Source organism: Pollicipes pollicipes, unplaced genomic scaffold (assembly GCF_011947565.3).
Source record: "Pollicipes pollicipes isolate AB1234 unplaced genomic scaffold, Ppol_2.1 Scaffold_5890;HRSCAF=6987_pilon_pilon_pilon, whole genome shotgun sequence".
Taxonomy (NCBI): Eukaryota; Metazoa; Arthropoda; class Thecostraca; order Pollicipedomorpha; family Pollicipedidae; genus Pollicipes; species Pollicipes pollicipes.
The window spans coordinates 127854-140118 of NW_023596772.1; the positions used below are offsets into that span (position 1 = coordinate 127854).

The following is a 12265-nucleotide window of genomic DNA, read 5'->3' on the forward strand; positions in this document are numbered from 1 at the left end:
CGATCGAAATGAAGCTCATGAGAAGTTATATGCACAGACCTTTGACTCGTTGATTTAACGCCAGTTTATCACGGGCCCACCGCAAGGACAGCGGAGTACAACTCCGACCGAGTTTTCGGCATTTAATACTAAACCCATGAACATTACAGGGAAATATACGCGCTGAAAGGAATGATGTCGCGCACCGCCTTCCGCGCAGCACAGCGGACAGATCATTGACAATGATTTGCTAATGCTCTGGTTGTTTCCGTAAGAAATATGCACAGACTAACACGGATGGTCATGCAGTGCCTTGTCCCACATCCCAAGTGGTATAGCTCACTCAGTGTTGCTGTGATCGAGGTGCGAATTGCGAAACCTGTTTCAGAGCGCCTGATAACCCAAACGCGCGGACCAGACCTCCTAATCCATCGTCAGATAACCTAAAGAACAACTTTCCATAAGAATCTGAGCGATGATGACAGCTGCTGTCAGGGCTGAGTCTGCCTCTTCATGAAGGCTTAAGTGATTATCTCAGCGCAATGAAGCTGACGACTCAGACAACGTAGAAATCGCTTCCTTGAGAGATGAATTCACGGAGTCTCACACCTCACGTTGCAGAAATGGCCCGCTCGGCACGAACACGTGGCCCGCATAGAGGCCGGCCGGGCCCGGTCGCTGACTCCGCACCTCGGCAGTGCCAGCGTGCCATAATCATACACAACCGAATCAATGAACCTTGATAAGGTTCGTTCGCATCTTAGGTTAAGGGAATTGCCATTACATATTGGCAAGGCATCGGCTCATGATAAGGCCCGTTTACATTTTAGGTCTTAGGTATTTTTGTGCTATCTCTCGACAAGAAGCGTCCCAATTGGGGCGGTGCTGCAGAGACGGAGGCAGCACCATCTATGGTTACACATGTCTTAATAAGCCATGAATAACACCGCTGTTTAAGCGGCTTGCTACCTAGGTTTCCGGCTGCCGCGAGAAATAAAGTCCTGATGACACGTGATGCTCTTCGCCATGTACTTCGGCGACACAATAAACATTTCAGGGAGAGAACGCAGATGGTGTCATTTGAGGTGCTGGGGAGGGCAATGGGCAAAATGGTATATCTTTTTTGTTTTATGAGGATATCTTTTTAAATTGATGTTCACGAACTGATGGCTGACTGCTCCATTTCACACTAGTTCTCTCGTTGGTTGTCAGGGGGCGTAATGGTCGAGCAGTCAGTGCCATGGCCTCCCACGTAACGACCCAGGGTCGAACCTTTGTTGTGCCATGGCTCCCGAGTGCTAATGCGTTCAATGCAGCGGCTGGCGCCCCATGTAAGGGGCGTGACGACGCGCGTCGCGCTCCTTTGCCGTCACATCGATCTCCTCCAAGTGCATTAATTTCGCGACTAACATTGAAAGAACAGTAATGCTTTAAGTGTTTATAATGTCACCTTCCTCGTCTACGAGAATTAAATGCCTGACTTTGCTCAGACTTGTATTTATCATCGAATAAAATGCAACATTTTATTTTGAGCAGAGTTTGGAATCGTTGAAATACGTTAAGCCCAAAGCGCATAGCAAGAAGCCAGAAGCCGGCCAGAAGCCGGAGAAGCTGACAATCGCCTCAGACGACTGGCACGCACCGGCGTCTGGTCATGCCAGTCGTTGCCGATCCGACCCTATGCCTGGTCGCAAGTCTCCGCGAGTTTTATTGCGCGCTCGAGAATCACAATTATTCTGCAATAACCAATATTCACCTTCGAGACTGGTGACACGCGCTGCACCGAGTGAGTTCTCGCGAAGATGGCATTTCGCTCTTTACGGTAATGTTGGAACTGCTAGCATACAACCAATGCAAAATATTCAGCCAAATCCCGCAATGGAGCGGGGAAGCATAAAAATATTTAGGAACGCTGCTTAGTGCAAGATGACACAGGGCGATGATACTGATCTTATTGTAAGCAAGGAAAGATCCTTAAAAAAGTCGATGATCGCATCGCCCTGAAACTATGTACAAATCAAACATGGAACAAAATATTTCGGCTATAATCAATTCCATTTTCAGTTCGTTCATTTTTTCAGTGCCACATGCACTATTGACATGCCAAAGACAATTCCTTTACTTTCGGGTCGCCATGTGCCTACGATGCGACATAGCTGCGATTTCGGTGTCATCACCTCAAAAGCCTGTCATTTTACGTCACCCACTCTGACCAACCACAAGTCGCGAACCGTTGCAACACCGTCTGCTCCGAGGCAGTCGACTGCAGACCACCGGCCGTTCCTGTGACAGCCCGTATAAAGTCCGGCACGGCCATCGATTCGTCACTTCATCAGCAGAGGCCTGCCGGTGTCAACTCACACACCCAGTACCACAGCATACTGTCATGACTCTCGTGAGTGGGCTTCTGGTAGTAGACGTGTACAATCTTAATGGTAGAAAGAAAGAATAAAGCCTTCTGACGGACGACTATTAATTATAAGAAACAAATCGAAGGTCAACCCATGCAAACGTCATCACAGCAATCGTAAGGCTGACCGTGTTCCCCTGTGTGTGTTTCAGATTGTGTTTGCCGCCGTGCTGGCTGTGGCCGCCGCCGCCCCCCAGGGGTTCCAGCAGAACTTCCCAGGAAGCCAGCCTCAGGTGCGCATCTTGAGCCAGCGGTTCGAGCAGGACCCGCAGGGCAACTACGAGTACGGGTACGACCAGGACAACGGCCAGATCGTCAGCGAGACGGGCCGCGTGTTCCCCGGCCCGGAGCCGGGCACCGGCAGTCTCAGCCAGCAGGGCAGCTTCCAGTTCGTCAGTGATGACGGCCAGACGTACCAAGTGTCGTACGTGGCCGACGAGGGTGGCTTCAAGCCGGAGGCGGCGCACCTGCCCGTGGCGCCGACGCAGATCCCCGAGTACGCCCAGCTGAGGATCGACCACCCGGAGCTGTTCTGGGCCGAGGCACAGCAGCTCCTCTAGGACGTGCGTGCAATAGTTGCCTTTATTAAAACTTTCGTGAGAAACTAGTCTTGCCATGTGAGACACCGTTTGTATATGTCCTGTTGCTCTTGCTCAATACATTTTTCGTGCACTACAGGCGCATCAGCTTCAGACGCAGGGTACACTGTTCCGCCTCATACAGGCAAACCTCTCACTGCCACCACACACAATGAACGGATGGCCTCATAAGGTATTTGCCCTGGAATCGACTACCTGCTCTGTGCGGCCGCCCTCTTCCTGCCTGCTCCCTAGGGTCTGAGCCCATACCTACCTACTTGACCTCCGCAGATGGAGAACTGACACCGTGACCAATTTGACCTCATCATTGGTTGCAAGTCTCCGTGTGCCTCATCGTGCTCTCGAGATTCACACATTTTCTGCATTAATCAACATTTCACATTCGTCATTTGACGGAGACTACTGTACCACGTGAGCCTTGACGCAGGAGGAATTTTTCTTTTTACGGTAACATCGGGCATGCCAGCAAAATACAAATGTCAAATAGGCCGCCACATCGCACATTACGCACATAAAGGGGAAAGGAAAAATCTAAGGACTCTGTTCAGTGGAATGTGAACGAAAGAGCTGAACGTCTTTTTAGATAGTGAAGGGACCATGGCGTTGTTAGCATAATTGCAAAAAATAGCTTACATTCACTAAAGAATAAGCAGGCCAAAAATGTGAAGAAATTATGACCTCTGCTATCATCACGCTCATTTTGGCCTCGTCATTTTTGATTGCCAAATGAGGCATTAGCATGCTTAAGACAATTGCTTCACTTCATGATAGGATTGAACATCCGGCCGAAGATCATTTAATTACTCTCCTTTGCGGCTCTCCACCAACATTAAAGACGTTTATGCTGGCAGGTTCACCAGAACTCGCGGTGTAAGTCGCACGACGCTGAATTTTATGCTTCAATATTTTAAGATTTCACGTAATTTACTACTGATATTCGTTTTGACAAAGAGATGTAGCCGAAACATCATTATATCTATCTTTCCATTCTTGTGGTTATTATACGAGAAAGAGCCTGATTAGTGCTGTCTTATCACAAGATTTTACGTCATCATATGCATCTCCTCTCCCAAAAATCTGCTCCACACCAGTCCAACGAGTCAATCCTATTCCGAAGAAATAGTTCTAATGCATTGAACTTCTTAGCCAGAAAACCTGCATGACGAGGGTTCAACCTGTTGCAAGACGATGAGGCATAATATCAATATCCAACGAAGCAAACTTGTCCGTAAAACGCGGTGATAACCTCGTTCTATCTTGTGTTTTTGTTTTATGTTACCTTGCTTCGCGTATTTAATTGATTTGTGTGTTTGACTTTACCATCCATAACACGCACCTTGTTGGGCCCGCCTTCCAAAACTGACTGCACGTGGCACTGCACGTGACCCATGCTGCTTCATTCACAACGTAATCTCAAGCACAACTCTTTATCCCATATGATACAGGATTGAGTTTGGGATAGGGTATACATAACACCCTTACAACGTACTCCATGCTGGCTATATGCTTGTCACATAATTCATAGCGTAATTCATCATGCAAAATGATCGGCACGAGCATATGTACAGTTACCTGTTTTCAAAACACAATAAAACAGTGTTTTCGGAAATAAACACATCTGAACGTCAAACTGGCGGCGACACTGGTTGCTCTTTAAAACAACCACGTCACGATGAGCCCATTGTTCTAAATCTGATAGGGACAGTTTGCGACGATTATTTCAGTTGCTATGGCTTGTCATGAAGGCGACGTTTACCGCAGAGATTGGTGAGTTTTTTTTTTGCACAACTGTGTGCAGCAATAGCAAGGGTATGTAGATTTGAGATGAGACGACAGCAGAATTTTTGCGATTGGAACCACACGTGTGTACAACTACATCAATGATTGCTTGTAAGTTGGCTGACGATCAGCTTGATTATTTCGACGGACAAAATCGTGGCGTTAAATTAACTTAAGACTGCAACAATAATGCACTAAGGCCTCATCAAATACTTACTTCTTGCGTACAGCTTGGCAACAGTGCCCAGTTGCACCAGTTTGGAATAAATGCCCGCGGGGATTTCATGAAACTGATTCGCTCTGTTTACACCCCAGGTGCTTTGTATTCGAGCCCGGTCTTTGAACTGCTCTTAAACCGCGGCCGGCCAACGCCCTGCGCATTGCCAGTGGTTTGAACAGGATATCAATTCTTGACGCGCCCTTGATTCTTGACGCACCTCATTCGCGTCTTATTATTATGCATATATAAATAATTCGAGTATATCAATTCTTGACGCGTCTTGTCGCCGGACTGTTATTTAAATCTTAGAAATGCCAAGGGCGGGCGGATACGTGGTCTATGCACAGGTACACGTGACCTACTGCCCCCAGGTGACGGTGACTAGTGCCGATCCGAAGACGTGCTGGTTGTGTAGAGCTGCTACCCTGACTGCTCCAGGTCTGGGCATGGTTTCAACCAGTCGAGGCGTGGATTCAGACAAATGCGCTGAATGCACCGAAAATGATGTCAGTAGCACCGCCTGCTTTGCGGAAAATACATCGAACTGCTAAACAAGTTCCTAACGAATCGCCGTCTCACGAGAGTCGGCCAACTCTCATGGAAAACACTATTACCAAAATTGGCGTCTATGCACTAAAATCGGGAGCGCAAAGCCTTTCTTAATTGCAAAGAGCTAACCGGATTGCGTGTAGCTATTTAGGTAACGTCGATCTGAGGTGAAATATCCCGACTGTACGTGATCTTTGACTGCTAAGAACTGTGGTCATCTTAATCCTCACACCAGAGACCACAATGCTGTTGGCAATTGGCTTTGGTAACAACCCGTGGTCCACCATACGGAAATAAATCCATCAGCTTGCATGTAGGTGACCTGAAGCGGCCGGTGAGATCAGAGAGATTTCTAGTGACAGTTCGGAGACGAACAGCTGATGCCTAGGGGTGTGATGGACGCTAACAATTCTGAGCCGCCTTGCATTACGAGCGGCGCGGACCGTCACGTAAACCACGCCCAGCCCTACGTGCACGGAATCCGATGCCGCGTGGTAAGGACACGGACTGATTCGGATCGTCATGTACGTACGATGCGACATAGCTGCGAATTCGATGTCATCACCCCAAAGGCTTGTCATTTTACGTCACCGCGCCCTGACCAGCCACAAGTCGCGAACCGTTGCAACACCGTCTGCTCCGAGGCAGTCGACTACAGACCTACCGGCCGTTCCTGTGACAGCCCGTATAAAGTCCGGCACGGCCATCGATTCGTCACTTCATCAGCAGAGGCCTGCCGGTGTCAACTCACACACCCAGTACCACAGCATACTGTCATGACTCTCGTGAGTGGGCTTCTGGTAGTAGACGTGTACAATCTTAATGGTAGAAAGAAAGAATAAAGCCTTCTGACGGACGACTATTAATTATAAGAAACAAATCGAAGGTTAACCCATGCAAACGTCATCACAGCAATCGTAAGGCTGACCGTGTTCCCCTGTGTGTGTTTCAGATTGTGTTTGCCGCCGTGCTGGCTGTGGCCGCCGCCGCCCCCCAGGGGTTCCAGCAGAACTTCCCAGGAAGCCAGCCTCAGGTGCGCATCGTGAGCCAACGGTTCGAGCAGGACCCGCAGGGCAACTACGAGTACGGGTACGACCAGGACAACGGCCAGATCGTCAGCGAGACGGGCCGCGTGTTCCCCGGCCCGGAGCCGGGCACCGGCAGTCTCAGCCAGCAGGGCAGCTTCCAGTTCGTCAGTGATGACGGCCAGACGTACCAAGTGTCGTACGTGGCCGACGAGGGTGGCTTCAAGCCGGAGGCGGCGCACCTGCCCGTGGCGCCGACGCAGATCCCCGAGTACGCCCAGCTGAGGATCGACTACCCGGAGCTGTTCTGGGCCGAGGCACAGCAGCTCCTCTAGGACGTGCGTGCAATAGTTGCCTTTATTAAAACTTTCGTGAGAAACTAGTCTTGCCATGTGAGACACCGTTTGTATATGTCCTGTTCTTCCTGTCAATATATGTTTCGTGCACTACAGGCGCATCAGCTTCAGATACAGGGTACACTTTCCACGGACGGAGAGCTGATCGCGAGACCGCCCACGATGGGCTTCGGATGCATGCGAACGCCGAGTCGAAGCCGTTACCTCTACGGACGGAAGGCTAGCATTGTGACCCCCGCGACTGACCTTGCCGGCGACCTCTGCGGACGGCGCGCTTGGAGACGTCGGTGGCGATGAGGACGGGCGCCGCCGGGTGGGTGTGACCGGCCACGGCCGGGTCGCTGGGCGAGACGCCGTAGCTCATGCTCAGCTGTATCGGCTGGCTGAAGTCATAGCTCTCCGACTGCGGGCAGTGCGGGGCGGCGCTCAACCGTCTGCCGCCCGGCCGATGGACCGACGGCCGCCTCGAAAACCAGCGCACACATGATGAAGAGGCAGGCCCGGCGACATGGCGCGGCCTCAGAGCGCAGTGGCGTGATGTGTTGAGCGCAGCGCAGTGGCGTGATGTGTTGAGCGCAGCGCAGTGGCGTGTTGCGGCCGTGGGTGCGGGCTCGAGGCGCGCACGCCTCGAGCAATGCCGCTCAAGGCATCGCCCGAAGAAATCGATGAGCGAAGAGCGAAACACCGACCATCGATGGCGCCTGTGGTCGGTGTCGCCCGCTGCAGTCAGCCTCAGGCGGCGACACTGATGACCACAGCGGCCAGACAGCGCCGTCGGCCATGGGGTGAGGGCTCAAGGCACGCTCGCGCCTGTGGTCGGTGCCGCCTGCTGGAGTCAGCCTCAGGCGGCGACACTGATAACCGCAGCAGCCGGCCAGCGCCGCCATAACACGGACACGGCTTGACCGCCTAGATCACAAGATATTCCGCATAGAGGGACTGCAAGGAACATATAGCAGAAAATCATACGAGTTACTTCAGGCTGGGTAAGATTATTTGTTAAGGATATGTGATAGCGTGGTGATGGATTTGACCAAGCCTTGCCCTTCCTTCGATAATTGGTGCATCGAGCTTTTTCTTGACGAAGTACGGACTGGGGCATCCCAGTTTAAAAGCACAAAAAAATGTTCAAATTGTTTGATGAAAATGGATTTCTGGGATCAGCGCCCACGCTAAGCAATGTTGGCTGCGTGGGTACCAACCGCATCATCCGGTCGTGATATTCGGATTCCTGCAGACGTTTGCGGCGAAGTCCAAAAGTGTCGCAACGCTAAGTCCTCTGACGTCACCTGACCTTAAAGTGCGGTCGCTGTCAGCGGCCGCCGACCATCCCAGTGAGAGGTGAAACGCGGGCACCTACATTGGCTCAACCCCACAGTGCCACGCGTGGGCCAGTCGGGAGACAGGCGCTCTTAGCGACTGATTTATCAGGGCGGACTTGGGAGTCGCTTCGGAGGTAGCCTTTAGAGCTAACAGAAACATAGCTCCGTCTTTACCTTGATCAGAACGGTGAAGTCATCGCAGGTATAGCTCTCAAACGACAGCTGACGGACGTAGGTGAAGTTGTCACGTGCCCCTCCTGGTACATCAAAGGCACAAACCACGTGACGTGACTCAACCTTCATAAGGATGCTGGCCGCTGTAGAGCATAAGCAAAACACAGTAGGTCAGTTCAGACAGTAGGTTAGTTCAGACGGTACGCCAGTTTCGACGGTAGGGCAGTTCAGACAGTAGGTCAGTTCAGGTAAAATTTGACTCAAACGTCTCCGTTGCACGATTCAGCTAGACAATGCGGTGGTCGCGTTGATTTAAAAAACACTACGTCCGTATTTTTTTATGTGGAATGGTCAGGTAATGGGATATCCCTCGATTCAGAGCTGAGGATTAACACCCGCACACTATGTGTCTAATTCTGCGAGCAGCATGAGCGAGCAGCGGTTGTGCGAAGCCAGGACTATATATTTATAACTGGCCAAGGTCTAATCGGGCATATGACATACATGGTCTTACATTTGCACAGTATTCAAAACCAATACGGGCAATGTCGTCACAAGGCGTAACTAGGTTATAGGAAAATGGACCCGAGCTGCACAAAGCCCAGAAAATATGCACATCATGCAGACATATTTTTTTGACATAATGGGTGGAAGAATACCGCAGGGATGTTTGGGCAAAGATTACACTGAACACTGAACTACACAACACACTGAACTATACAATTTAGCATATGGCATGAACTGAAACAATCGAGGTCGAACAAAGAGTATTTAGTATACGTGTGCGGCATCCGCCCCATCCCTTGACGCTAAATCCTGCGCGTGATCGCACCTCTGCTGCATGAATCCCTGCAGCCAACCAGCGGCCGCGAGGCTTCTCCCGCTGTCACCATCCAACCCCCCAACCCCCAACCCCCCTCCCCGAAGCGGGGCGCCGCCTGGCACACGGCCGGGTGCACCTCGACTAAGACAAACGGCTCGGCCTGTGGCTGACGGGCGGTGCATTGCCAAACTGCAAAGCCCTCTCCAGTTCTGTTGCACCAAGCTGGTCCGACGAGTTAGAGGGGCTCCAAGCAAACCCAATGCGATACGCTGGAGAAGGTTACAAGACCAAAACCACTCAGAGACTGATGCAACGCAAATTCAGTTAATGCCTGCATCGCCGATCGAAAAGCGTCTTAGGCGTCAATATTTGGAAAGTTGGCATGCTTAAACACTACAGCCATCTGTACGTTCACAATACTGATACTTTCTTAAACATGCATCGTTAATCGGTGGTTTCTCAGTACTACTAAGAACGATGCGGCCGCTCGAGGAAAGTTTCTGTCGTGCGTGCTATACGGAAAACACGTATACATCACCGCGACCTCTTACTCTCCATGGAATGAAAGGCTTATCCACTTGTGAAATGATTCAAAGGTTTTTGGTACAAAAACTTACATTAGGCGTCATATGCACAGGCAAACGGGAGGGAGGGGGCCAAAGCTACACGCCTCACATGACCATGATACCTACGTCTATTCTTTTACGCCCTCGCGCGCGTTTAATACGTAACACATGCTTAAAGAAGTTTGTTGACATGTACATGTAGGCGCGCCCTACGTAACGAAGTCGAAACGTCTTGACATGTGTTCCACGCGTCTTTCAGTACACCACGTCAGAGTACTGTCCGTTGATTCAATGAGTGGGGCTAGATTTGTCATCCACAAACATCATCTTGTCCTGTCGCGCAGAAGCAAACAGCGGAGTCCCACGACATTAAGCCGGGCGTCGCTGCGTGCACGACGTCAGAGCAATGAGCTGTGCATATGCAATGAGCTGTGAATATATATAGCTCCCATGGGTTCCAGCGCTTCCCAGGCTGTGAGTAATGGGTTCCCGGCTGTGGGTCGCACTGAGCCCGCCGGCACCGCCCAGACAGATATAGATGGCGCCACGCTCATCCCCAAGGCCCCGGCACGGGCTGTATGCCCAGCGCTCTGGGCCTGATGCGCCGCTCCGGTCATACTCCATAATCCCACCCCGGTCAAACCGCCCCGCCCGGACAGGCGCGCTTGTCTGGCGCGAGGGCAGCCGACTCACGGACGGTGTCGGGCAGGTGGCGGCCGAAGTACTTGAGGCAGGCGCGGACCTGGAACTGTTTGTCGGCCGGCTGCAGCTTGTCCGTGCTGGGCCGGAGGTGGGCGTGAAAGCGCAGCACAGGGTGGGCGCGCAGCAGCACCGCCTCACCGCTCAGGTAAGAGCCGACCGCCACGTCTGACCGAAGATAGGGCGCGGTCAGAGCCACAGCCGGACGCGGCCAGAGCCACAGCCGGACGCGGTCAGAGCCACAGCCGGACGCGGTCAGTCACATCCGAACGCGGTCAGAGTCACAGCCGGGTGCAGTCAGAGCCACAGCCGGACGCGGTCAGAGTCACATCCGGGCGTGGTCAGGGCCACAGAACAAGGGGCTTACATCAGAAAAAGTGGGCCACAAAGCGTTGGCTGGGCCTTCATCTGATATAGACCAGTCGCTCAGAACGCTGCGGCCGTCGCGCTACTGGTCCTCGACGTGGCATAGCGCAGGGTTTGGCACGCACCGATGCTGTCGATTGCCAGCCGTCCCGGGTCGCACGCCTCATTCTACCTGAGTACTGGTTGCCATCCATATCGGCTCCGTGCGAGATGCTGACGCCGAAGCCCCGAAGAGCGCCGCTCAGCTCCGAGGCCAGGATCTTCTGGCTGTGGGTCGGGCTGAGCCCGCTGGCGCCGCCCAGGTAGATGTAGATGGCGCCACGCTGATCCTCCTCGTAGGGGGCGCCCACCGCAATGTCTGCAGGGAACGACATGACCGGTAAGCGGGGACAAGGCAGTGCGTATCGGACAAGCGTCGTCGACGAACTGGGGAAGACCGATCACGACCGGTGTCAGGAAGGACAGCCATAGGTCAGAACATAACCGCGACGAGGCACGCCGCCGTCGCTAACCACATGGGAGGACCCGCCAGGCGGGAGAATAATCAGCTCGTAAGGGGCTTCCAGCAGCAGCGGCGCATACCGGGCAGCCCAGCGATAAAACGCCTTCAGGAGGCTGTCCGGCATCACGTAGAGCGACGGTAAAGTTAAAATGCAGCACGTTCCAGAGGGTGCATACCGCACGCTTCATGACGGGGGTTACTGCTCTGCGCGGAAGTGTGAGTTGGCCCTCGCCGGTTTTCCTAGCAGATGTTCACGTCAAAAGTGACTGTTGATGTCATGCGTTCGGTGTGGCAGTAAAGAAGTTTCCAAATTTTTGACGATCAATTGCACCAATTTAAGACAGCGGTGTTATGACCCACACGCAACTCTTCAAATTTACCGGGGCCTATTCCAGGAGTGATTTGTGACGGTTCCACATTGCACGGCAACACGAATAAGACTGTGCCTGTTTTGGACGTATACAGACCTCAACAGCACTTGCCCCTTAACCTTGTCCTCCCACAGCCCCTCCCTCGCCTCTTACTGACCGTTGTAGCCGTCCAGGTCGAGGTCACCGACGCTGGACAGCGCCGAGCCGAACCGGCCGCGGTGGACGCGGTCTCCGGTCAGCACGAGCGGCTGCTCGCCGACCCGGCCGCGGCCCAGGTTCGGGTACACGCAGACGCGGCCGTGCTCGTGGCCGGCGGACGCGGCGCCGCCGGGCCCGCCGCTCGCCGCGTGCAGTGGTGCGCCCACGATCAGCTCCGGCCGCCCGTCACCGGTAACGTCGGCGGCGAGCACAGCACCGCCGAAGTACTCGCCCACCTGGTCGCCGCGCCGCTCCAACACCACAGCCAAGCCGGCCAGCTCGTTCGGCGGGAAGTCGAAGACGAACACCTGCGGCGGAGCGCCCGGG

At 53.0% G+C, this 12265-nt stretch overlaps 3 protein-coding genes across 3 annotated transcripts in view; 2 read left to right on the plus strand and 1 right to left on the minus strand.

Annotated features, from left to right (window-relative positions):
* LOC119104121 (integrin alpha-PS3) overlaps positions 1-12265 on the minus strand; it is a 47545-nt gene that overhangs the window by 17428 nt on the left and 17852 nt on the right. The window contains exons 8-12 of the mRNA XM_037227808.1: positions 11898-12246; positions 11040-11225; positions 10496-10669; positions 8414-8556; positions 7164-7320 (exon numbers count right to left, since the gene is read on the minus strand). Coding sequence (XP_037083703.1) covers positions 7164-7320; positions 8414-8556; positions 10496-10669; positions 11040-11225; positions 11898-12246 — 1009 coding nt within the window. The remainder of the gene's footprint in view (positions 1-7163; positions 7321-8413; positions 8557-10495; positions 10670-11039; positions 11226-11897; positions 12247-12265) is intronic.
* LOC119104119 (larval cuticle protein 65Ag1) lies at positions 1766-3053 on the plus strand. The gene is made up of 2 exons (XM_037227805.1): positions 1766-2374; positions 2542-3053. Exons 1-2 carry the CDS (start codon positions 2366-2368, stop codon positions 2947-2949), a joined length of 417 nt encoding a protein of 138 aa, XP_037083700.1. The 5' UTR covers positions 1766-2365; the 3' UTR covers positions 2950-3053.
* Positions 6289-7169, plus strand: LOC119104120 (larval cuticle protein 65Ag1-like). Its single transcript, XM_037227806.1, has 2 exons — positions 6289-6321; positions 6489-7169. The coding sequence occupies exons 1-2, from the start codon at positions 6313-6315 to the stop codon at positions 6894-6896; spliced, it is 417 nt and encodes a 138-aa protein (XP_037083701.1). The 5' UTR covers positions 6289-6312; the 3' UTR covers positions 6897-7169.